This window comes from Aegilops tauschii, chromosome 2 (assembly GCF_002575655.3).
Source record: "Aegilops tauschii subsp. strangulata cultivar AL8/78 chromosome 2, Aet v6.0, whole genome shotgun sequence".
NCBI classification, from domain to species: Eukaryota; Viridiplantae; Streptophyta; class Magnoliopsida; order Poales; family Poaceae; genus Aegilops; species Aegilops tauschii.
The window spans coordinates 107,939,475-107,965,119 of NC_053036.3; the positions used below are offsets into that span (position 1 = coordinate 107,939,475).

The 25,645-nt window shown below is 46.2% G+C and overlaps 1 protein-coding gene across 1 annotated transcript; it reads right to left on the bottom strand.

Annotated features, from left to right (window-relative positions):
- Positions 1-19,721: 19,721 nt before the first annotated feature.
- LOC109737782 (uncharacterized) lies at positions 19,722-21,097 on the bottom strand. Its single transcript, XM_020296912.4, has 2 exons — positions 20,810-21,097; positions 19,722-20,620 (listed from the first exon to the last, which is right to left on the bottom strand). The coding sequence occupies exon 2, from the start codon at positions 20,580-20,582 to the stop codon at positions 19,896-19,898; it is 687 nt and encodes a 228-aa protein (XP_020152501.3). The 5' UTR covers positions 20,583-20,620; positions 20,810-21,097; the 3' UTR covers positions 19,722-19,895.
- Positions 21,098-25,645: the final 4,548 nt, after the last annotated feature.

The window sequence follows — 25,645 nt, forward strand, 5'->3', positions numbered from 1 at the left end:
GAATCTTGAACTACACATAGCTAAAGTAGATTTAGGCGTGAAGCACTTTCAAGGCTAAGCCACCATTCTTGCAGGGTGAAACATTGTCCCGAGCGACAACACATGAACATGATTGCAAGTCTCTTAGAGCAACTTTAGCCGACCCCGCATCCCGCCTCGGCCCGCAAAATAACCGCCAAATTGCGGGTCGGGGCCGGAAAATCCGCACGATCAGACCCCGCATCCCGCCCCGGCCCGTAAATTTTTTTGCGGGGCGCGGCAAATCTTCTCCCCAACCTCTATCTTCACGGGCTGGGAGGCCGACCCGAGCTGAACCCCTATCCGGCGCGAGATTTGGCGGGAGGGACATTTCCGCGCACCCTTTCCCGCTCCCGCACCCTCCGCCACCATTGCCTCCCCTCCGCAAGCTCCGGTTCCTCCTCCCCAGCCGTTCCCCGCCGCCATGGATGACCCCATGCTGTCCCCCGTCACCGTCGAGGTCGAGCATGCTCCTTCCCCTCGGGCGGATCTCATCGCCGGCCATGTTGCCCCCGCCGCCGTCGGCCAAGCACACGCCGCGCCTTCCCGCAAGCGGCAGGGCAACGTGGTCGTGCAGGGCGGGAATCTGGCAGCCCCCGCCGCGATGGCCCGCACTCCGGGCGCCAACGCCGCAGTGCGATCCCGGCCGGCGGCGGAGAAGGCCGGCAAGGCCGCGGGCGTAAAGCGGTGGAAGGTTCCGGCTTAAAGGAAGCCACCGTCTTCAACCTCTCACTCCATCCCCCCGCAAGCAGGTGCTCCGGCGATGCCGTTCAACGGTGCCGCTCCCCCCGCGAGCGAGGTGTTCGACAAAATGGCCGGAAGGTATGCCTCTTCGGTCTTGGCGATTCCCTTTCATTTTTCGCCATTAGTCTCGATAGCTCGTGACTTTTTGTCGTTCGCTATAGCGTTGGTTCGAACAATGCAACAACCGAGTTCGTGAACTTGTTGGACACGAACGCGGTTGACATTGATCAAGCCCCTTTCGAACCATTCGACTACAATGAAATGGAGGGCGGCATGGATGATCATGGTTGTGCGGACGAATTGGAGGAGATCGAAGCAGAAGCGTTTGAGCAATCTCAAGCAAAAACTAGGAAAAGCCAGAGATCAAAGAACTACACAATCTTGGAAGATCAAGTTTTGATCCAAGCATGGAGTGCGGTGTCTCTTGATGCATGCACGGGTACTTCTCAAACCGCCAAGAGATATTGGCAAAGGATCGAAGATCAATACTTCCGCATTATGAAAAAGTATCCCAATAGGACTCCACTCACATTTCGGTCGCTTCAAGGGCGTTGGGAGAATATCAAGCCTATATGCAGCCGTTGGGCAGCTTTCTTGGAGCAAGTACGCAATGCACCTCCAAGTGGCACCGTGGAGTCCGACTATGTGACTTTGTTTTGCCTTTGTTCAAGCTGTGCATCATCATAATGTATCATGGGAAATGATTGCATCACTTTGTTCACATTTTGTAGGACAAGATTGCTCAACATAGATACAAGGACATGGAAGCTTCGGAAGGCAGATTCTTCAAATTAGAGCATTGTTGGGAGTTGCTCCAAAAGTGCGAGAAGTGGAAGTTGATCGACAAAGAATCCCCACCAAAGAGAGGCTCACTTACAAACATGGATGAAGATGAGGATGATGATGGCCCAAGAAATTTGCACAAGCCCGATGGCGACAAGAAGACTAAAGAGAAGATGAAGAGAGAGCAAGAAGCATTGAGCTTGAGGGAGAAGATTGATGCCATGGTGCAAACAAACGAGTTGATGTTGTTGAAGTCGTTGGAGATCAAGAAAGAGTTAGCCGATAAGAAGGCAAAAGAGAAGCAAGAAAAATGGCAAATGCTCAAGGAATAGGGGCTCCGCAAAGCTGCCATTGAGGACAGAAAAGCACGCGCCTCTGAAAACAAATCGATGTCATTGTTGCTCGCCGAAGAGAACAAGATCATGTCAATGAAACGCAATGACATGAACGACGTCACCAAAACATGGCATGATATGGCAAGGAGAGAGATCTTGAAGAGGAGAATGGTCGCCTCGGCCGGTCCGTGTTCCAGTTCCGGTGATGTTTTCTCTGCTCCATATGGTGGCAATGTGGATGATTTCGGTGCGGGAGTTGGAACAAGCGACGGAAGTGGATTCGGTGGCGCCGATGAACTTCAAGATGGACTCCATGGCGCGGAGTGAAGATCGACCCCCAAAATGATGCCGGACATGGGCGCAAACCTTTGCATGCCCTGTTTTGCGTAATGAACTTCGCTTTTATTTGCGCGCAAACTGTTTATGTCGTTTCAATTTGAACTTGTTTGTCAAACCCTATGTCAAATGCGAGATTTGCTGTTTTTCTGTTTGCGGGTCGTCGCGGTGGTGCTCGAGCAAAACCTGCAGATGCCGACCCGTAAAAAAGCATATTCCGTGAATATACATTTTTACGGATCCGTTTGGGGGTCTACATATGTGCAAATTATCAGCATACTAAAAAGGCGATGGTTATTTCACACTTGACGTCTGGTATTTACGTACAAGCGTACGTACCTCGAGCCGAATAGCCGATGGGTCCCTGCGTACGTACACCGTATGAGGGTGCATATACATGCATTTGCTCGTCGTTTTCTAGATGGGGCCGGGAGGCGAGATGTACAAGTGCGCCAGTGACTTAATATGGCCGACGGGGACGTGGGCAACGCCATTGTACGGCCTATGGACGTCTAGTGACCGACACTGTAGCGATTTATTCTTGGGGATTTAGAAATTTGTAGATTATAGCCGAGAGAAAGATGCTTTCTTTGCTTGTTATAACACACCGGCCGATCCCGATTATCCCTTTCGGCAACTAAAAAAAAGTGGTTATCTATTAGTCAAATGCGAGGATCGTCATCTCGCGCAAAAAACGCTACTCAATTTTGCCACTAGGAATTTTCAACTGCTCAAAAATGTCATCGTCTCGTTACGCGCATGCTCAAAAATGCCACTCAACAACATGATTGTCAGCTCAAATCTCGTTTGCTATATCATAATGACCAAAATACCTATAGACCAACATGTCAGCTCTCCCTCTATCTCACTGTAATAAAGTGTGGGCCCCACTTGATCCCAACAGCGTTCTTATTTTCTCTAAAATTATTCGCTTGCCTACTCCTAACAAGTGGGTTCCACACTTATCATTGTGAGATAGAGAGAGCTGACATGTGGGTATACGGGTATTTTTGTCATATAACATGGTCAACTGTTTGACCTGACCATAAAGATGTCTAATGGCATTTCGGAGCAAACATCTAATGAAACGATGGCATTTTTGAGATATCTAATGGCATTTTTGAGAAAACATCTCACGGAATGATGACATTTTTGAGCAGTTGTAATTTCTAATGGCAAAACTGAGTAGTGAGACACAACTGATGGCATAAACGATGAAAACCCAAAAAAGAATGAGAGGATTGTATTAACTCCAATTCAAACGAGAATCTATTTCCCGCAAAGGAAATAAATGAATTTTGCAAAAAATAAAATACGATTTTACATATCGTAGTAGTCGGTCTGCGTCCAGTTGTCTTTTCATTATACTGGCTATTGTTTTCCTTGATAAATATCAGATATAAGCTGCTTTTTAAAGTCTCTTCTAAAGAAAAAAGAAAGATAATCTATTAAATCTTGACTCACCCAGGTAAGTTGGCGGGTGGTACTAATAATAGTAGAGAGGCACGAGTTGTGGTCGGAATTGCTCGCGTTGAAGGGAAGACAAAAGCAATTCTGGCCAAGCTAGGTTTACAAGTTTTTTTCTAGGGAACTACACCGGAAAAAGCTTGCCTGGACCGATTTCATTTAAAAGAGTTACATAAGGCGGGCAAACCATACATCAACAGTGGGATGGCCAAACATAATCCCTCAAGTTTGAAGGAGGCACGTGCATGAGGAATCAGAGCATCATTTGAACCAAAGAATCAAGCCATTTGCGCAGCGGCGAAAGACAAGGGAAATAGCTAGCTTCAATCTCATTTCTAAAATTCTTGGCATTACGACGCTTCCATAAATGCCAAAGGGCGGGGATGAGAACTGCCGACCGGACCTTTCAAGGACGCATACCGTTCTGGAGATCATGGATCCTATTACATGCTTGGTTGTTTCCGGTAAGTTGTAGAAAGGGTAAGTATCCTAGAAAGAGAGGGGCCTTTTGAAATGACGTTGGTTACTAAAGAGCCTTCCACAGCCAACAAGCCTGATGAACATGCGACAATGATTTGTGGAGTAATTGAGTTGCAAAAAGAATGTCCGACAAAAGTTTAAAGGCTGCCAAGTATTATTATTTGGTAGTTAAGGTCTTACCATCAAGTCATGGATCACGATCGTCCAAACATGGCATATTTAGGGAATTAAAGAAAATAAAAGGCGCAACAAAACTAGCTCAGAAAATGCGGCATTTGAAAGACGACCTTGCAATGAAAGAAAAGGTTGCAAGAAAGAACAAACTAGGCTCAGTGAAGTGGCAAAAAAAGCGGGAAAACGAGAGGCTGAGATAGAATCTTCAAACTGCACCTATCTAAAGTGGATTTAAGTGTGAGTCATTTTCAAGGTTAAGCCACTATCCTTGTAGAGCTTTGCTACATCTACGTGCCATATCTTACGAAAAAGACACTGCAGGCTGACATGGCCCAGTTAAAATGAGGAAGTGGGGTCAGTTATAGTCAAAGGGAGCAGAATTTATGGTGACGGAAGGACACATCCCCCCGTAAAAGCATTCCATAGTAGTGTTTCCATAAGTGTAGGTTTTTTTATCCTTATAGGGCCAAACATTGTCCCCAGACGAGCACACTGAACACTAGTGCAAGTCTCTTAAGTATTCTAATTTTCTTTTTCCACTACGGTCAGTTTATGTAGTTTTTGTCACTTAACTCCTGAGGGCAAAGGCACCGGCAGGGCTGAGCCACGCCCAGTCTAACAACCAACAATACAGTAGCTGCAATGGCTACCCAGCTACAGTCAGCAAAGGATGTCAGCTACACACCTCACTCCATGGCCCCTCTTGCCAGGGGCCTGGCTACGCCACTACCTGAGAGTACTCGTGGAGACTTTATTATATTGGAGTGTCCATCATAGGTACAAATTATCATCATGCTAAAAAGATGATGGTTAGTTGAGGAGCCTACCATGGTCATGCAACCAACAGAACATGCACCAGCAATAATTGAGTAATTTCTCCAAGTTATGTTCTAAATGTAACATCCTGGAAAAGTTCAAGGACAGTCAAGTATGTGGATTTAGTGGTTAAGTTCATGCCATCGAGTCATCAAACACGAATGTCTGTACATTGCATATTTGTGAAAACCTAAGCAAACAAGGCGCTGAACTAGCTCAAAAAACAATAGCAATTGAAATGCGGGGTTGTAGAGGGGATGAAAAGCTTCGAGGAAAAGAAGCGAGAAAACAAGAGGCTGAGGTAAAATCTTCCAAAAAAACTACTTGAGGCAGGTTTAAGCATGAAGCATTCTGAAGGCTAAACCTCCGGTCTTCTGGGGCGAAATATTTGTCCCAAACAACATGACATTGAATAGGTGTGTGTTTATTATGTAATCTAACTTTCTTTTTTCCATTATAGTCATCATACATCGTTTTTGTAGCAACTTCAGTGGGTATTTTGTTGCAAATTTTACTAAACTGGACGCTCACAGGTGCACATATATATAGACTTATTTTAGGTTTTGTCTTGCGCGGTTTTGACAGAGCAACTAGCTGCCGGTTACCCCTTGGGGGGTGGGGGGTCCCAGCGGGCTCTCTGGGTGCTCCGAGCTCGCGACATGTGGTGCGCCCTGATACGTCTCCATCGTATCTACTTTTCCAAACTCTTTTGCCCTTATTTTGGACTCTAATTTGCATGATTTGAATAGAACTAACCCGAAATGACGCTGTTTTCAACAGAATTGCCATGGTGTTATTTTGATACGTCCATTTTGCATCATGCTTTTATATCGATATTTATTGCATTATGGGCTGTTATTACACATTATGTCACAATACGAATGCCTATTCTCTCTTATTTTGCAAGGTTTACATGAAGAGGGAGAATGTCGGCAGCTGGAATTCTGGGCTGGAAAAGGAGCAAATATTAGAGACCTATTCTGCACAACTCCAAAAGTCCTGAAAATTCACGGAAGTCATTTTTGGAATTAATAAAAAATACTGAGCGGAGAAAATACCAGAGGGGGGCCACACCCTGGCCACGAGGGTGGGAGGTGCGCTCTACCCCCCTAGGCGCGCCCCCTGCCTCGTGGGCCCCCTGGCAGGCCTCCGGTGCCCATCTTCTGCTATATGAGGTCTTTTACCCTGGAAAAAATCATAAGCAAGCTTTCGGGAAGAAACTCCGCCGCCACGAGGTGGAACCTTGGCGGAACCAATCTAGGGCTCCGGTAGAGCTGTTCTGCCGGGGAAACATCCCTCCGGGAGGGGGAAATCATCGCCATCGTCATCACCAACGATCCTCTCATCGGGAGGGGGTCAATCTCCATCAACATCTTCACCAGCACCATCTCCTCTCAAACCCTAGTTCATCTCTTGTATCCAATTTTTGTCCCAAAGCCTCAGATTGGTACCTGTGGGTTGCTAGTAGTGTTGATTACTCCTTGTAGTTGATGCTAGTTGGTTTATTCGGTGGAAGATCATATGTTCAGATCCATTATGCATATTAATACCCCTCTGATTATGAACATGAATATGATTTGTGAGTAGTTACGTTTGTTCCTGAGGACATGGGAGAAGTCTTGCTATTAGTAGTCATGTGAATTCGATATTTTGATGAGATGTATGGTGTGTTTCCTCTAGTGGTGTTATGTGAACGTCGACTACATGACACTTCATCATTGTTTGGGCCTAGAGGAAGGCATTGGGAAGTAATAAGTAGATGATGGTTGCTAGAGTGACAGAAGCTTAAACCCTAATTTATGCGTTGCTTCGTAAGTGGCTGATTTGGATCCATATGTTTCATGCTATGGTTAGGTTTACCTTAATACTTCTTTTGTAGTTGCGGATGCTTGCAATAGGAGTTAATCATAAGTGGGATGCTTGTCCAAGTACGGACAACACCCAAGTACCGGTCCACCCACATATCAAATTATCAAAGTACCGAACGCGAATCATATGAGCGTGATGAAAACTAGCTTGACGATAATACCCATGTGTCCTCGGGAGTGCTTTTCTCTATACAAGAGTTTGTCCAGGCTTGTCCTTTGCTACAAAAAGGATTGGGCCATCTTGTTGCACCTTATTTACTTTCGTTACTTGTAACCCATTACAAATTACCTTATCACAAAACTATCTGTTACCGATAATTTCAGTGCTTGCAGAGAATACCTTAGTGAAAACTGCTTATCATTTCCTTCTGCTCCTCGTTGGGTTCAACACTCTTACTTATCGAAAGGACTACGATAGATCCCCTACACTTGTGGGTCATCATATTTCTGTGCAGAAATAAAAGTTCTCGGAATGACCTGAAACTTCACGGAGATTATTTTCGAAATAAATAAAAAATATTGGCGAAAGAATCAACTAGAGTGGACCCACACCCTGTCCACAAGGGTGGGGGCACGCCCTTCCTCTTGGGCGTGCCCCCTGTCTTGCGGGTCCAAGGAAGCTCCACCGACCTCAACTCCAACTTCATATATTCACGTTCGGGGAGAAAAAAGATAGAAGGATTCATCGCGTTTTACGATACAGAGCCGCCGCCACCTCCTGTGCTTCCTCGGGAGGGCAGATGTGGAGTCCGTTTTGGACTCCGGAGAGGGGAAATCGTCGCCATCGTCGTCATGAACCATCCTCCATCACCAATTTCATAATGCTCACCGCCATGTGTGAGTAATCCCATCGTAGGCTTGCTGGACGGTGATGGGTTGGATGAGATTTGCCATGTAATCAAGTTAGTTTTGTTAGGTTTTGATCCCTACTATCCACTATGTTCTAAGATTGATGTTGCTATGACTTTGTTATGCTTAATGCTTGTCACTAGGGCCCGAGTGCCATGATTTCAGATCTGCACCTATTATGTTTTCATAAATATATTTGTGTTCTTGATTCTATTTTGCATGTTATAGTCACCTACTAGTGTTATGATCCCGCAACCCCGAAGTGACAATAGTCGGGACACTTCTCGGTGATCACCGTAGTTTGAGGAGTCCATGTATTCACTAAGTGCTAATGCTTTGGTTCGGTTCTTTATTAAAAAGAGGCCTTAATATCCCTTAGTTTCCATTAGGACCCCGCTGCCACGGGAGGGTAGGACAAAAGATGGCATGCAAGTTCTTTTCCATAAGCACGTATGACTATATTCGGAATACATGCCTACATTATATTGATGAATTGGAGCTAGTTCTGTGTCACCCTTGGTTATAACTGTTTCATGATGAATGCCATCCGATATAATTATCCATCATTGATCCATTTCCTACGACCTTTTCACATATTGATCTTTGCTTCGTTACTTTTCCGTTGCCACTGTTACAATTGCCAGAAAACTACTAATGTTACTTTTGCCACTGTTATCGTTACTTCCATATTACTTTGCTACTAAATACTTTGCTGCAGATATTAATCCTTTCAGGTGTGGTTGAATTGACAACTCAGCTGCTAATACTTGAGAATATTCTTTGGCTCCCCTTGTGTCGAATTGATAAATTTGGGTCGAACTAAAAATTATGATTCTCCCCTAGATATGAATTGCCTATTGTACCTGAGGGTTATATTATGGATGAAGAAGCTGCTAGAGATTTTTTTACTTGTAATGAGAGAGACGATCTTAAAAAACTGTTACCTAAGTTGAGAGAAAAGTCTTTGAATGCTAGAATGCAATATGATCCTAAGTTTGCTACTTCACCTATCTTTGTTACTAATAAGGTTTATGAGTTCACTCTCGATCCTGAATAATTACTTTGGTTGAATCTGATACTTTCTATGGTTATGAATCTAAACTGTTGTGGCACATCTTACTAAATTGAATGATATAGCCACCCTATTTTCTCATGAGGAAAAAATCTGCTATCACTATATTCTTAAGTTGTTTCCTTTCTCGTTAAAGGGTGATTCTAAGTTATGGTTTAATTCTCTTGCTTCTAGTTGTGCGCGCAGTCCCCAGGATATGATTTACTACTTCCCAGAAAAATATTTCCCTGCTCATAAGAAACAAGCTGCTTTGAAGGAAATATTTAAATTTGTGCAAATTGAAGAAGAGAGTCTCCCGAAAGCTTGGGGGAGGTTTCTCCAATTACTTATTGTTTTGCCTGATCATCCTCTCAAGAAAAATGTAATACTTTATATGTTTTCTAATGGACTAACCGATGCTTCCAAAAACCACCTGGATAGTTGTATTGGTTGTGTTTTTTAGGAACGAACTGTTGAGCAAGCTGAATTGCTATTGAATAATATATTGATTAATGATAATGATTGGACACTTCCTGAACCAACTCCTAATCCAACTCCGAAGAAAAGGGTTACTCTATTTCTCAGTCCTGAAGATATGCAAGAGGCAAAGAAATCTATGAAATAAAAATGTATTAAAGCTGAAGATGTTATCAATTTACCGCCTATCAAAGAAATACATGGTCTTGATAACCCGACATAGGTAATAGAGGTAAATTCTCTCTATAGATTTTGATGAAGGCGATATTCCTCATAATAAGTCTGCTAGTCAATGCTCGGATGAGTTTGATAATTTTATTGTTAAACAAGAAAACGTAATGCTCACATGCTTGACTACTTGGGTGATTATATGAGTAGAATTGTTAATGATCTTAAGCTTATTAGTAAGCATGCTTCCATGGTTAAAACTCAAGTTAATGAGTTGAGTAGTAAGAATAATGATAATGTTGTTAGAGTTATGACCAGAGGTGGTAAAATGACCCAGGAACCTTTGTATCCTGAGGGTCACCCTAAGAGAGTTGAGCAAGATTCTCAGAGAATTAATACTAATGCACCTAGTCCTAGTAATAAAAAGAAAAAGAAAACTGATAGGACTTTGCATGCTTCTAGTGAACCTATTGTAGACACACCTGAGAATCCCAATGATATTTCTATTTCTGATGCTAAGGCACAATCTGGTGATGAACATGAACCTAGTGACAATGTTATTCATGTTGATGCTCAACCTAGTAATGATAATGATGTAGAGATAGAACCTGCTGTTGATCTTGCTAACCCACAATCAAAGAATCAACGTTATGATAAGAGAGACTTTGTTGCTAGAAAACATGGTAAAGAAAGAGAACCATGGGTTCAGAAACCCTTGCCCTTTCCTCCTAAACCATCCAAGAAAAAGGATGATGAGGATTTTGAGTGCTTTGCTAAAATAATTAGACCTATCTTTTTGCGTATGCGTTTGACTGATATGCTGAAAAAGTCTCCTTATGCTAAGTATATTGTTACTAATAAAAGAAAGATACTGGAAGCTAAAATTTCCACCATGCTTGGTAATTATAATTTCAAGGGTGGAATACCAAAGAAACTTGGAGATCCCGGAGTACCAACTATACCATGCTCCATTAAAAGAAACTATGTTAAAACTGCTTTATGTGATCTTGGAGCAGGTGTTAGTGTTATGCCTTTCTCTTTATATCGTAGAATTGATTTGAATAAGTTGACACCTACTGAAATTTCTTTGCAAATGGCTGATAAATCAACTGCTATACCCATCGGTATTTGTGAGGATGTGCATGTTGTGGTTGCAAACGTTACTATCTTAACGGACTTTGTTATTCTTGATATTCCCAAGGACGACAGTATGTCGATCATCCTTGGTAGACCCTTTTTGAATACTGCAGGGGCTGTTATTGATTGCAACAAAGGCAATGTCACTTTTCATGTTAGTGGTAATGAGCATACGTTACACTTTACGAAGAAACAACCTCAAGTTCATAGTATTAATTCTATTGGAAATTTTTTAACTATTACTGTTGGAGGTTTTGAGTTCCCTCTTCCTCCTGTCAAAAAGAAATATGATATTCTTATTGTTGGGGACATGCACATCCCCATTGAGGTAACCTAGTGTTATTCGAAAATTCTCCGGTTTCATGTCATTCGGAGGAAGTTTGTTAATAAGACTTGATCAACCTTGTTAATGGATTCCTTTTGATGAGCATGAGATGGATGAATTTAGAAAGCACAACTTTCTGTATCCACTTTTTACTTTCTGTTATTTAGATTAAATAAAGCAAAAATAGTATTTTCTGTCAGTTTCCTGAATTATCCGTGCAATAAAGAAATGTCCCAAAAATAAAAGTTCTCCAAATGCCCTGAAAATTTAGTATGATTTTTTATAGAATATTTGAGAATTTCTGGCACTGAGGACACACCAGGGGGCTTTACCAGTGGGCCACAAGGGTGGAGGGCGCGCCCCCTGCCTTGTGGGTCCCACTTGAGTCCCCTTCACTTATTCCAGCACCCATCCACTTCGTCTTCCTCCAGAAAAATCATCCCGTTGCTCAAACCCGTGTTCTAGCTCATCTTGCTGCCATTTTCGATCTCCTTGTGCAAAGCTCCATTTGCAAAACTGTTTCTGGGGATTGTTCTTCGGTATGTGACTCCTCCAATGGTCCAATTAGTTTTTGTTCTAGTGCTTTATTTAATGCAAATTTTTGCTGCTGTGGTGACCTTGTTCTTGAGCTTGCATGTCAAATTTATATGGTCCAAAGTAGTTTTGATGCATGATATAACTTCCAGATACTTGTAGGAGTAGTTGCTATCACTTGTTGAGTTTGGTTCACTTTTATTTTGAGTGACTAACAATTTTAGAAAGTTTTCAGAGAAAGAAAATGACGAGGAGATTGTTGAGAGGCTCCTCGAGCCAGGGTTCGAAGGGAAAAGAAAATCAAGAGAAGGAAAAGCCCAAGTACAACCTTCCTAGCACCACAGAGGTTCAGCCATGTGATGCATTCTTAGAGGCGGCCAGAATTTATGAGGATTTCTATTATTTGACGGAAAATGCAGGCATTACCGACTTCCTCCACGACCAGTGTGATCAGTACCTCCTACTCACTAATACTTTTGTGCAAAAAAATTACTTTCATGCTAGGAGATCACCACCCACGGTAGAGTTTCACTTATATGATGAGCATAAGGAGATGATGCTTTATGACTTTTGTGAGGTTTGTAAGTTACCTCATGAGGGCAGCGTCGACGAGCCATGTCCTAGAGATGTGGAAGATTTTATTGATGAAGTTACCGTAGGGGAAAGGAGAAAGGTGTCGGAAGCGAGAGTGTCTAGTTTACATTTTCCTGTTTTGCGCTACTACTCATTATTTGTTGGGAGATGTTTAATTGGTCGCGGGGAGAGTGGAGGCCTTAGTGCTCCTGACCTTGCAATTTTGCGCCATGCTTTACTTCGTGATAATTTTTTTAGTTTAGGCGCTATGGTTGCTCGACGGTTGAGTTTAAACTGTACGAAGGGTCCTATCTTTGGAGGTATATATGCCTCCCACCTTGCTAAACGCTTCGAGATACCCATTTGGCATGATGAAAAAGAGGAGAAGCTGCTACCCACTATATACTTAGATTATGAAAGCATGGTAGCACATGATTTTATTAAGAAAGATGATGTCAACTACGCAACCCTCTTCTTGTAGACGTTGTTGGGCCTCCAAGTGCAGAGGTTTGTAGGACAGTAGCAAATTTCCCTCAAGTGGATGACCTAAGGTTTAGCAATCCGTGGGAGGCGTAGGTTGAAGATGGTCTCTCTCAAACAACCCTGCAAACAAATAACAAAGAGTCTCTTGTGTCCCCAACACACCCAATACAATGGTAAATTGTATAGGTGCACTAGTTCGGCGAAGAGATGGTGATACAAGTGCAATATGGATGGTAGATATAGGTTTTTGTAATCTGAAAATATAAAAACAGCAAGGTAGCAAGCGATAAAAGTGAGCACAAACGGTATGGCAATGCTTCGAAACAAGGCCTAGGGTTCATCCTTTCACTAATGCAAGTTCTCTCAATAATAATAACATAATTGGATCATATAACAATCCCTCAACATGCAACAAAGAGTCACTCCAAAGTCACTAATAGCGGAGAACAAACGAAGAGATTATTGTAGGGTACGAAACCACCTCAAAGTTATCATTTCTGATCGATCTATTCCAGAGTCCGTAGTAAAATAACACGAAGCTATTCTTTCCGTCCGATCTATCATAGAGTTCGTACTAGAATAACACCTTAAGATACAAATCAACCAAAACCCTAATGTCACCTAGATACTCTAATGTCACCTCAAGTATCCGTGGGTATGATTATACGATATGCATCACACAATCTCAGATTCATCTATTCAACCAACACAAAGAACTTCAAAGAGTGCCCCAAAGTTTCTACCGGAGAGTCAAGACGAAAACGTGTGCCAACCCCTATGCATAAGTTCACAAGGTTACTGAACCCGCAAGTTGATCACCAAAACATACATCAAGTAGATCACGTGAATATCCCATGGTCACCACATATAAGCACATGCAAGACATACATCAAGTGTTCTCAAATCCTTAAAGACTCAATCCGATAAGATAACTTCAAATGGAAAACTCAATCCATTACAAGAGAGTAGAGGGGGAGAAACATCATAAGATCCAACTATCATAGCAAAGCTCGCGATACATCAAGATCGTGCCACATCAAGAACACGAGAGAGAGAGAGAGAGAAAGAGAGAGAGAGATCAAACACATAGCTACTGGTACATACCGTCAGCCCCGAGGGTGAACTACTCCCTCCTCGTCATGGAGAGCGCCGGGATGATGAAGATGGCCACCGGAGAGGGATTCCCCCCTCCGGCAGGGTGCAGAAACGGGTCTAGATTGGTTTTCGGTGGCTACAGAGGCTTGCGGTGGCGGAACTCCCGGTCTAGGTTATTTTCTGGAGGTTTCTGTATATATAAGAGGTTTTGGCATCGAGAACAAGTCAGGGGGGTCTCCGGGCTGTCCACGAGGTAGGGGGCGCGCCCAGGGGGTGGGCGCGTGTCCCACCCTCGTGGGCAGCCCGGGACTCTTCTGGCCCAACTCTTTTACTCCATGGCCTTCTTCTGGTCCAAAAATAAGCTCCGCCAAGTTTCAGGTCAATTGGACTCCGTTTGGTTTTCCTTTTCTGCGATACTCAAAAACAAGGAAAAAACAGAAACTGACACTGGGCTCTAGGTTAATAGGTTAGTCCCAAAAATCATATAAAATAGCATATAAAACATCCTAGAAGGATAATATAATAGCATGAATACTTCATAAATTATAGATACGTTGGAAACGTATCAAAAGACGATGACAAGAGACTCATCTATAACCTGGTATTTAGCGAGAAGACTTGTCAGATTATTACCTTGCCTGCACCTTCTTTGTTCGATATTCATTCAGGCAGGTACTTCATCCTGCCCGCCAACATTCATGCATACTGGGAGGGGACGCGATCCCCAGTTCCTGAGCCAGAGCCATCACCTGACCCATATCAGGAGTCTATTTATCAGTGGGAGCCACAGGAGTTTGCTAACCAGTGGAACCCCCAGGTTCCTCCTTAGTACACTGGAGATTGCTACTTTGATCCATGGGCATATACCAAACTAGGCCAAAATCCTAAGCTTGGGGGAGTACGTATTTCTCACAGACATTACATTCATGTTCACACACTCATTCCAGTTGTCGGTGTTCATACTTTTTCATTGTATTATCCATGCTAGTTTATTTTCTTTTTCCCATTTTCTTCTTGTCTGTTTGAAAAACTTTAAGAAAACCCAAAAAAATTAGTTGTACCTTATTTCCTTTGCATGTTTATTTAGTTGTAGTATTAAAAGAAAACCCAAAAATATTCCCCATTCTTCTTTTGCTTGTTGGGAGCTTTCCCGTGTATATAGTTTTTCTCGTTCTTGTTTTACTTTCTTCAGAAAAGAACAAAAACTCCAAAACATTTCAGTGTGTTTCTTTGAAATTCTTTTCTTTTCTTTGGGGGTCAAGAGGAGAAAGACCACAATGAAAATGTTGAGTGGCTCTCAAATGCATTATTGTTGATCTAACAAAGAGCCCATATTACCTTGTCTTCCCCTTCGAATAAATGTTTGCAGATTCCAGCTTAGTTCAATGCACGTGCACTATTATTATTATCCACACCGTTCAGTCGTGCAAGTGAAAGGCAATAATGATGATATATGGTTAAATGATTGAGATGAGGAAAAGCTGGTATGAACTCGACCTATCTTGTTTTTGTAAATATGATTAGTTCATCGTTCTTGATTCAGCAGATTATGAATGAAAGATGTTTGCAATGACAATTAGAGATTGTAGTTATTCATGCCATGCTCAATTAGCTAGGAGTTTATAATGGTTTACCTTGCGTGCCAACATGCTTTTAAAATGGTTGGGATGTGGTATGATAGGATGGTATCCTCCTTTGAACGATTCGAGTGGCTTGACTTGGCACATGTTCACGCATGTAGTTGAAACAAAATCAACATAGCCTCTACGATATTTATGTTCGTGGTGATTTATATCCTACTCATGCTTGCACTCAATGTTGGTTAATCTCAATGCATGTTCATGACTGTTGTCGCCCCTCAATCTTTTTACTGGCCTACACTTGTACTAAGCGGGAATACTGCTTGTGTATCCACTTCCATAAATCCAAAGTTGCTCCATACGAGTCCACCATACCTACCTATATGCGGTATTTACCTACCGTTCCAAGTAAATTTGCATGTGCCAAACTCTAAACCTTCAAATAATAATCTGTTTTGTATGCCTGAATCGCTCATGTGGCGACTGAGGGCTGTCAGTATCTTCCATGCTTGGTGACTTATTCTCACGATGAGTGGACTCCGCTCATCATTCACGAGAAAATGGCTGGTAACCGGGATGCCCAGTTCCATGCTCAAATCAAATCAAAATATAATTGCAAACAAAACTCCCCCAGGATTGTTGTTAGTTGGACGGTACCCGTTGTTTCGGACCAGCCGTGGATTTGCTTGTTGGTGGTGGGGGAGTATAAACTTTACCATTCTTTTTGGGAACCGCCTATAATGTATCTAGTATGAAAGATACTGAGATCTTTTGGTTGTTATGTTGACAATGAAAGCATACCGCTCAAAATATTATTCATCTCTGTTTCAAAAAACTCGAGTTCTGGTACCTCTGCAAATCCCTGCTTCCCTCTGCGAAGGGCCTATCTATTTACTTTTATTGCTGAGTCATCATCCTCTTATAAAAAGCACCAGTTGGAGAGCACCACTGTCATTTGTATGCGTTGTTATTAATTTATATTGAGTATGACTGTGACTGGATCTATTTTGCCATGAATTACATGGTCTAGTCAGGCCTTGATCTTGAAGGGTGCTCTGCATTTATGTTTTGCGGTCTCAGAAAGGGCTAGTGAGATACCATTTTGTTATATCATATCATGATTATTTTGAAAAAGTGTTGTCATCCTAAATTTATTATTATTGCTTGCTAGTTGATTATGCCATTGATATGAGTAAATGTGAGATCTAAATGTTATCGTGAATATGGTTAGTTCATAATCTTTGTTGAAAACTCGAATGCTGGCTTTACATATTTGCAACAACAAGATCAAATAGAGTTTGTAAAAGTTTTACTTTATCACTTTCAGTTTGTCAACTGAATTGCTTGAGGACAAGCAATGGGTTAAGCTTGGCGGAGTTGATACGTCTCCATTGTATCTACTTTTCCAAACTCTTTTGCTCTTGTTTTGGACTCTAATTTGCATGATTTGAATGGAACTAACCCAGACCGATGCTATTTTCAGCAGAATTGTCATGGCGTTATTTTTGTGCAGAAATAAAAATTCTCAGAATGACATGAAACTTCATGGAGAATATTTTTGGAATTAATAAGAAATATTGGCGAAAGAATCAACCGAGGGGGACCCACCTACTGTCCACAAAGGTGGGGGCGCGCCCTACCCCCCCTGGGCGCACCCCCTAGCTTGTGGGCCCCACGAAGCTCCACCGACCTCAACTCCCACTCCATATATTCATGTTTGGGGAGAAAAAAAAACCAGAGAGAAGGATTCATCGCATTTTACAATACGGAGCCGCCGCCACCTGATTTTCTTCCTCGGGAGGGCATATCTGGAGTCCGTTTTGGGCTCCGGAGAGGGGAAATCGTCGCCATCGTCACCATCAACCATCCTCCAGCACCAATTTCATGATGCTCACCGCCGTGCGTGAGTAATCCCATCATAGGCTTGCTGGACGGTGATGGGTTGGATGAGATCTACCATGTAATCAAGTTAGTTTTGTTAGGGTTTGGTCCCGTTCTAAGATTGATGTTGCTATGACTTTGCTATGCTTAATGCTTGTCACTAGGGTCCGAGTGCCATGATTTCAGATCTGAACCTATTATGTTTTCATGAATATATTTGTGTTCCTGATCCTATCTTGCAAGTTATAGTCACCTACTACGTGTTACGATCCGGCAACCCGGAGTGACAATAGTCGGGACACTTCCCGGTGACGACCGTAGTTTGAGGAGTTCATGTATTCACTAAGTGCTAATGCTTTGGTCCGGTTCTCTATTAAAAGGAAGCCTTAATATCCCTTAGTTTTCATTAGGACTCTGCTGCCACGGGAGGGTAGAACAAAAGATGGCATGCAAGTTCTTTTCCATAAGCACGTATGACTATATTCGGAATACATGTCTGCATTATATTGATGAATTGGAGCTAGTTCTGTGTCACCCTAGGTTATAACTGTTGCATGATGAATGCCATCCGATATAATTATCCATCATTGATCCATTTCCTATGAGCTTTTCTCATATTGATTTTTGCTTCGTTACTTTTTCGTTGCCACTGTTACAATTGCCACAAAACTGCTACTGTTACTTTTGCCACCGTTACCGTTACTTCCATATTACTTTGCTACTAAATACTTTGCTGCAAATATTAACCATTCAAGTGTGGTTGAATTGACAACTCAGCTGCTAATACTTGGGAATATTCTTTGGCTCCCCTTGTGTCGAATCAGTAAATTTGGGTTGAATACTCTACCCTCAAAAACTGCTGCGATCCCCTATACTTGTGGGTTATCACGCCCAACCACCCCTCATGGGCTGCCGCTCCATTCAGCAGCCTGGCAATTCGGCAGGTGTTGTGGGGCGGCCGTGTGGGGCGGACACGATCAAGCTCAAGGCAGGGACTGGACGGAGCTGGACGACGACGATGTGCTTACAGTTGGGCCAGTTAACCTCAAGCGGCAGAAGCAGATTTGGAAGTTTTTGTAAGGTTTCACCGGTTCGAATCTAACGGGCTCTTGATTTGTAGGATTACTTTTTTTCACCCGCAAACCATAGAACAGTAGTTTCAAGGTATATTTTCATATAATTATAAACAGTATGTTACAAAGAAATAGGATAAAAAAAGAAGGAAAATAGAAAAGCCAGAAAAAGTATTTAACCAGTGGCTGCTCTGGGGATGAAAAACACGATTTGAAAATGGGTATAGCTAGATCTCAATCGACTTAGGCTTAACCAAATTCCGGTTAGATGAATAGCATGCAAAAAGGAAAAAGAAGAAAAATGTGCGGATCTCAGTGAAAAATCTCATAATATAGCATCGATCGAGACATAATGAAGTTTCAGTCTACTGAGATTTAGCAAGACTGTATAAAAATTGTTATCTATCCACTGACGAGCTCCAGGGAGGCCGGTGTGATGGCTTGCTTCATGTTGCTACGACGCAACACCGGACGTCTTTCTTTTAGCTTAGTTGCCTCTAGTTTCAATGGAATCCTATATGTGTAAGAGATTTATTTTCACTATTTTATTCATCTTTACACGTAAGTTATCCACATCATCAGGTAGATCTGTCAAATAGTTGACTATCACTTACTCAATTATATTAATATGCAACTATGCCAACTCACCGTGCCACCATGCATGCCCACTAAATTTAATTCTCTCAACATGCAACTCCATGCCATTCTGCACAAAAAAGTTCACATTAACATGCACCATGCAATAAATATGCTACAAATATGTAATAAAATTGTATGTAATTTAGTTTCTTTTCTCATGTTGCTAATACAAACACTATAGTTTCATACTGTCAAATCATATAAAAATGACTACATCCCATTCCCACAACAACGTTTGGGGTATCATCGGATTAACCAATGGAGAGACGAGTCTAGCACGGCCCCCGCGTCGCTCCCAGGCGGGATGGCTCGGGCGGAACACTAGAGTCAGAGTCGCCACCTCCCTCTCCACCCCCCCCCCCCCCCCCTCCCGATGCCGCTGGTCAAAGGCCACGCGACTGACGGCGGTGGCGGGCTCTCATCCTCGAGCGTGACTGGCAGCCGGGGGGGGGGGGGGGGGGTTCTTGCTTCTCGCGTGGCGGGATTTCTGGCTGGAGTTTCGTGGCGGCCCTGGATAGCGCGGTTCGCCCGGCGGTGTTGGACGCCGGAGCGGCGGCCTTGGACTTCTTCAGGGGTCTTGGTGCAGCGCAACCCCCGTCTCCGCGTGGTGCGGGTGGTGGCGGCGGTGCCCGCCAGGGTTAAAATTTTCAACGAAACTTCAATGAAATTTCCGAAATTTCATGTATTTCAGTGTGGTCCGAACTATTTTTAACGCCGAAATTTCAAGGCAGCTTTAAAGTAATTTCAAAATAAATTTAAATTATGTTAGAATTCATTAAAATTAAGTGAATTTTGAACTCTCAAAGCGAAATTTCCGAAATTTCGCGTAGTTCAATGAGGTCCGAAATTAGTTTGTTTCCGAAATTAAAAACGTTGGTACCGGCTGAGATCTCCGGTTTACAGATCAGGAGCCAGCGGTGGCCGCGTGAGGGCCTGCCGATCTACCTAATAAAGAAGGTGGTCCTAGGTTCTTCTCGCTTTAAGACGGTGTCATGCTTGATGCCTGTCCTCATTGATCTGGCAGGTGGTGGTTGCTGCTGCTCTGCGTCGTTGACGACTCGAACCCGCTGCCCCTGTTGCTCGGGTTGTTGTTGTTGCAGCACGGCTCGTGCGTGGTGGCGTTGGTGTTGACCGCGCCGCCCGGGCTCACGCCCGCCATCCAGTTCAGCGTGCTGGAGCTCCACACCGACGGGATCACCGCGCCGTGCAGCGCGTCCGCGTCCAGGTACCCGGCGAAGTCCGCCGTCTGGTTGTTGTTGTACCCCGACAGCGACGACAGGGAGCCGTCGTCGCTGCACCCGCCCAACGCGGCGTGCGCACCGCCAGCGCCGTCCATGCTGCCCCGGCTGTACACGTAGCTCTCCGCCGACACCAGCGGCGGCATGGGCTGCGTCCCCACGGGCGACGACAGTATCAGCTCGGCCTCGCTGAATACGGCGGTGCGGCTGACGGGCGTGGCGGCAGCGGCAGCGCCGGCGTGAGCGAGCGGCTTGTGGATGGCAGGGTCGATGCGGCGCTGGCGGAGCTTCTTCTTGATGATGGAGTTCCAGAAGTTCTTGACCTCGTTGTCGGTGCGCCCGGGCAGCTGCGCGGCGATCTGAGACCACTTGTTGCCGCGGATGGAGTGGAGGTGGATGATGAGGTCCTCCTCCCCCTGCGAGAAGGGGCCCCCTCGGTCCGGCGTCAGGTAGTGCATCTACCTCAGCCTGCAGCTCTTCCCGCACCTCTCAAGGCCTAAATTGATTAAAACGCGATTAATTCCATCCATTTGGCTGTTCAAAACTGCTACTCTAACTAGTTCTCGACAAAAAAAAACAATGTCAATCAATTGCATCATATAAAAGGAAACCATCTCTAATTTAGATAGAAAATACTAGAGTGGCCGTAGTGAACTAGGGATGCGGCTATAGGTTGGTACGGTACCTGCAATCTTGGCGACAGAGCTCCAGCAGCCGTAGCCGTACTGGGCAACGTGGTTCATGAGCTTCTCGTCCTCCTCGGGCGACCAGAGGCCGCGCTTCAGCCTCTTCTTGGTCGCGCCCGGCCGCTTCGACATGCCGCCGACTGACTGAGACGACGCGGACTCAAGCTCAATGGCGTTGCTGGCCGTGCAGCTTTGCTAGCCGGCCTTCGCGAGCCGAAGGCGGCGGCCGTCGATGGCGGCAATGACAGCGGAAGGAACGACCGACGGAGGCGGTAATGACAGACGAAGGAACGACCGACGGAGTGATATAGGGAAGACAAAGCGAGGCCAGCCAGAGGATAAAAGGGCCCACAAGGCGGAAGGTGGGAGGTCGCTCTCCAACGTAGCGCTTGCCTCGCCCTTGAGACTACTGCCGGCGTGCGCTGTCATCTTTTTATTTCTTTTTTTTGCGGGGATATTCTCTCATCTTGTCAGCGCTAGTGAATCCACCTTTGCGCATCCGTCGGAGCAGATGCGTTGGTCGTGAAATCTTTGGAAATCCATTTTTATTTTACAATTCCTAGCCAATTAGACCTTAACTAGTTAGGAATTATAAAAAAAATGAAGTGACAATTCTGGAAGAAGCTGGGAAGGGGGTCAATTCTGAGAGAATTGCCCAAAAAACTGGCATTTAAACTGATTTCAAATAAATTGAAATTATGTTAAAATTCATAAAAATTAAGTAAAATTTAAAATCTCAAAATCCAAAGACGCCAAATTTCGCATATTTTGGTGAGGTTCGAAATTTAAAACATTAGTCGTCTGTGTGTGTTGGGGGGGTGTGTGTGGGGGTGGGGGGGTGATTAGACAAAGAGATTAGGTCCCGTATTTGTCCATCCAGCTGCAATGATTTTCCGCATCATTCCCTCGCTTAATCGTTTTTCACCTTACACCTTTGCATCCTCCACTACCACCACGCAGATAGATCCTGCATGCATTGCATTGCATGCACCCTGGCCCAAGCCGGCCCCGTGGCACTTTTGATGACGCTCACTTTGCGTTAGGATCACTTCTTGGTGCTGCAACTTATCTGCAACGCAAGCAGTTCATGAGCTAGCACTGGCACGGCGACAGACATGTCCTGTCCATCGTCTCTCATCGAGAAATATCTGGTACTCCCATCCTTGAGATACTCCCGGTGCTTCAGATTTAAAAATAAATCTTAAATGTTTCAAAAAAAACTTGGAAAAAATATGAATGCTCGCAAGGGATGTGACTATAATCCGTAGAAATTTCAGGTCCAAACTCAAATGTACATTGAGAAACAAAAATGCGAAATCCAGATGTGAATAGTGTCAATGTTGATTTTGTCTTTTTGTTTACACTATTCATGCCAGACTTCACATTTTTGTTTCTTAATGTGCATTTCGAGTTTGGACCTGAATTTTTAGAGGTTGTAGCTACATTCCTTGTGAACATTCACAATTTTTTTCAGAAATTTTTGAAACATTTATGAATGTTCTTTTTAAACTTGGAGCACCGGAAGTACCCCAAGAATGGGAGTACCTCATACTTTCCCGTCTCTCATCGTGTAATGCATCTATTCTATTCTCCACCACGCATATCAACCACAACGGAGGTACTCACTACCGGCTCCACCTCCTCTTCGGCTAGCACCGCGGTTAAGGCCGCCGCGGCAAAGGCCACAGCGGCTTGCGCCAGCACGGCCCACCCGCTGCATGCGACGCTGCAGAACCTCAGCGTTCCCATCACCATCGACGTCGACACCACCCAGGCTAGGGCCCGGCTCGATGAGGAGCGTGTGCGCCTGCTGGACGAGGCCACGGCGGTTGCTGCTATCCAGCTCCAGCTGGAGTCCGCCCACCGGGAGCGCGGCGCCGCGTACGGCTTCACGCCGGCCGCGGCCGAGCCTAACCGGGTCGCCGAGGTGCGGACCCGAGGCGGCGCCATCGGCCGCGTGCTGGGCGTGGCCCAGCCCTTCGACGACACCCCCTTCAAGAATATGCGCACCGCAGAAGCGGCCGCTGAGGGCCTAGAGCTCCTGCAGGGCGAGGAGCTGCAACAGTTGTTGCAGCGCATGCGCGAGCTTCTCGCTGCTGCAAACACGCAGCAGAAGCGCCTCAACGCCCCTGCGGCATCCGACTCGCACTGCACCAAAGGCACTGAGCCCCGGGACACCCGGCAGGCATCTTCCTCGCACCCCAGCGAGGCCCGGTTCGGGAAGACACGGAGCGGCCAAGCTCGGCGTGACCGCTCTGAAGACCGGCGGCGACCTGGGCAACGAGCCGACTCCAGATGATCGGCGTCGGCAAGACCTCCCACCGCCATCCAGCTGGCATGGTCGGCCGGCTTCGGCCGATCCGGCTCCCCGCGGCCCGGTCGCAAGCCGGCTGGGCCCGCGCGATATCGACAACAACGACGTTCACCACCGCATCGAGCAGCTCGCCCTCTCCCTCGAGCTGGAGGAGGATAACGTGATTGGCTCGGCCTGCTTCGGCCCACACATCCGTGACGAGCCCTTCACCAAGGGGCTCACGCTTCCGCGCGACACCCTCAAGTACAACGGGACCGCCAAGTTGGAGGACTGGCTCCCAGACTACACCACCGCCATCGGCAACGTGGGTGGCAACCGGCGTTTGGCCGTGCGCTACGCCCTGCTCATGCTATAGTATTCAGCCCACACGTGGCTGAATAGCCTGCCAGCTGGCAGCATCAACTTGTGGTTCGACTTCGAGCAGGCCTTTGTGCGCAACTGCACCGGCACATACAAACGGCTCGGCCGGCCCCGCCAGCTCGCCATGTGCATCCAGGGGGCAGATGAGACCGGCCGCCAGTTCCTCGTGTGCTGGACGGAGCTCTAGAATAGCTACGAGGCGGTCCACGAAGTCCAAGCCATCCAATACTTCATGAGTGGCTGCCGAGACTGCACCCTGCTCAATCACAGGCTCCTACGCTCCGAGCCGATGACCATGGCCGCGCTCATGGCCACGGCAGACAAGTACGCGCCGGCCGACGCCGCCATGAAGATTCAAGTTGTGTTGGACGACACCGCCCTCCGAGCCGGCTGGCGAGAGCAGCCGCCAGCAGAACCACCAGCATCACAATAAGTGCAAGGGTGAGCAGTCGGCTCCTCGCTACGACAAATGCCTCATCGCTGCCGCCGAGCAAGCACCCCCGGTCGAGCCAGCCGGCAACCAGCGCCAGCGAACCGGCAAGACCGCGTGGCAGCCCACCATGAGCTTTGAGCAGATGCTCGACGCCCCCTGCAAGCACCACAGCGGCGCAAGGCCGTCCACGCACACGCTCCGATAGTGCGCCATCACCAAGCGCATAATGAGGGGCGACATCCCTCTGCCTCCTCCTCCGGCACCGGGTGCGGGGCAGCCACCTCCTCCGCCTCCCCCGGCGGCCAGCACCGTGCGCGATGAGGCCTTGCCCAACCCGAACGCCTGCTACATCATCTTCACTAGCGAAGGCGGCGACAAGCACAGCGAGCGCCGACTTCGGGAAGAAGTGAACACCGTGGTCCCGGCCATGCCCACGTACATGCACAGGGCGGATCGCCCGGTCAGCTGGACCCAGGAGGACCACCCGGGCGTCATGCCCACACCGGGTGGCTACACCCTCGACCCCACAATAGTCGCCGCTAAGCGCACCTGCAAGTTCTCACGAGTCCTCATCAACGGCGGCAACAACATCAACATTCCCTACGGCGACACCATGACCAAGCTGGGCATCGAGGCAAGGCAGCTGGAGCCGACCCGGACAGTGTTACACGGCATCGTGTCGGGCCTCTCCTGCTACCCGATCAGCAGGATCCGGCTCGACGTTCTATTCGGCTCCAGCGACCACTTCCGGCGTGAGCCCATCTAGTTTGAGGTCGTGGACCTGGCCAGCCCCTAGCACGCGCTGTTGGGCCGGCCTGCGCTGGCGAAATTCATGATGGTTACCCGTTACGCCTACCTGAAGATGAAGATACTGTTGGGAAACATAGTAATTTCAAAAAAATTCCTACGCACACGCAAGATCATGGTGATGCATAGCAACGAAAGGGGAGAGTGTTGTCCACGTACCCTCGTAGACCGATAGCGGAAGCGTTAACACAACGCGGTTGATGTAGTCGTACGTCTTCACGATCCGACCGATCAAGTACCGAACGCACGGCACCTCCGAGTTCTACACACGTTCAGCTCGATGACGTCCCTCGAACTCCGATCCAGCTGAGTGTTGAGGGAGAGTTTCGTCAGCACGACGGCGTGATGACGATGATGATGTTCCACCGACGCAGGGCTTCGCCTAAGCTCCGCAACGGTATTATCGAGGTGTAATATGGTGGAAGGGGGCACCGCACACGGCTAAGAGATCTCAAGGATCAATTGTTGTGTCTCTGGGGTGCCCCCTGCCCCCGTATATAAAGGAGCAAGGGAGGAGGAGGCCGGCCCTAGGAGGGGGCGCACCAAGTGTGGAGTCCTACTAGGACTCCCTAGTCCTAGTAGGATTCCACCTCCCATATGGAATAGGAAAAGAGGAAGGGAAAAAGAGAAGGAAGGAAGGGGGCGCCCCCCTTCCCTAGTCCAATTCGGACCAGACCAAGGGGAGGGGTGCGGCCACCCTTGAGGCCCTTTTCCTTCTTTCCCGTATGGCCCAATAAGGCCCAATACGTATTCCCGTAACTCTCCGGTACTCCGAAAAATACCCGAATCACTCGGAACCTTTCCGAAGTCCGAATATAGTCGTCCAATATATCGATCTTTACGTCTCGACCATTTCGAGACTCCTCGTCAGGTCCCTGATCTCATCCGGGACTCCGAACTCCTTCAGTACATCAACATACA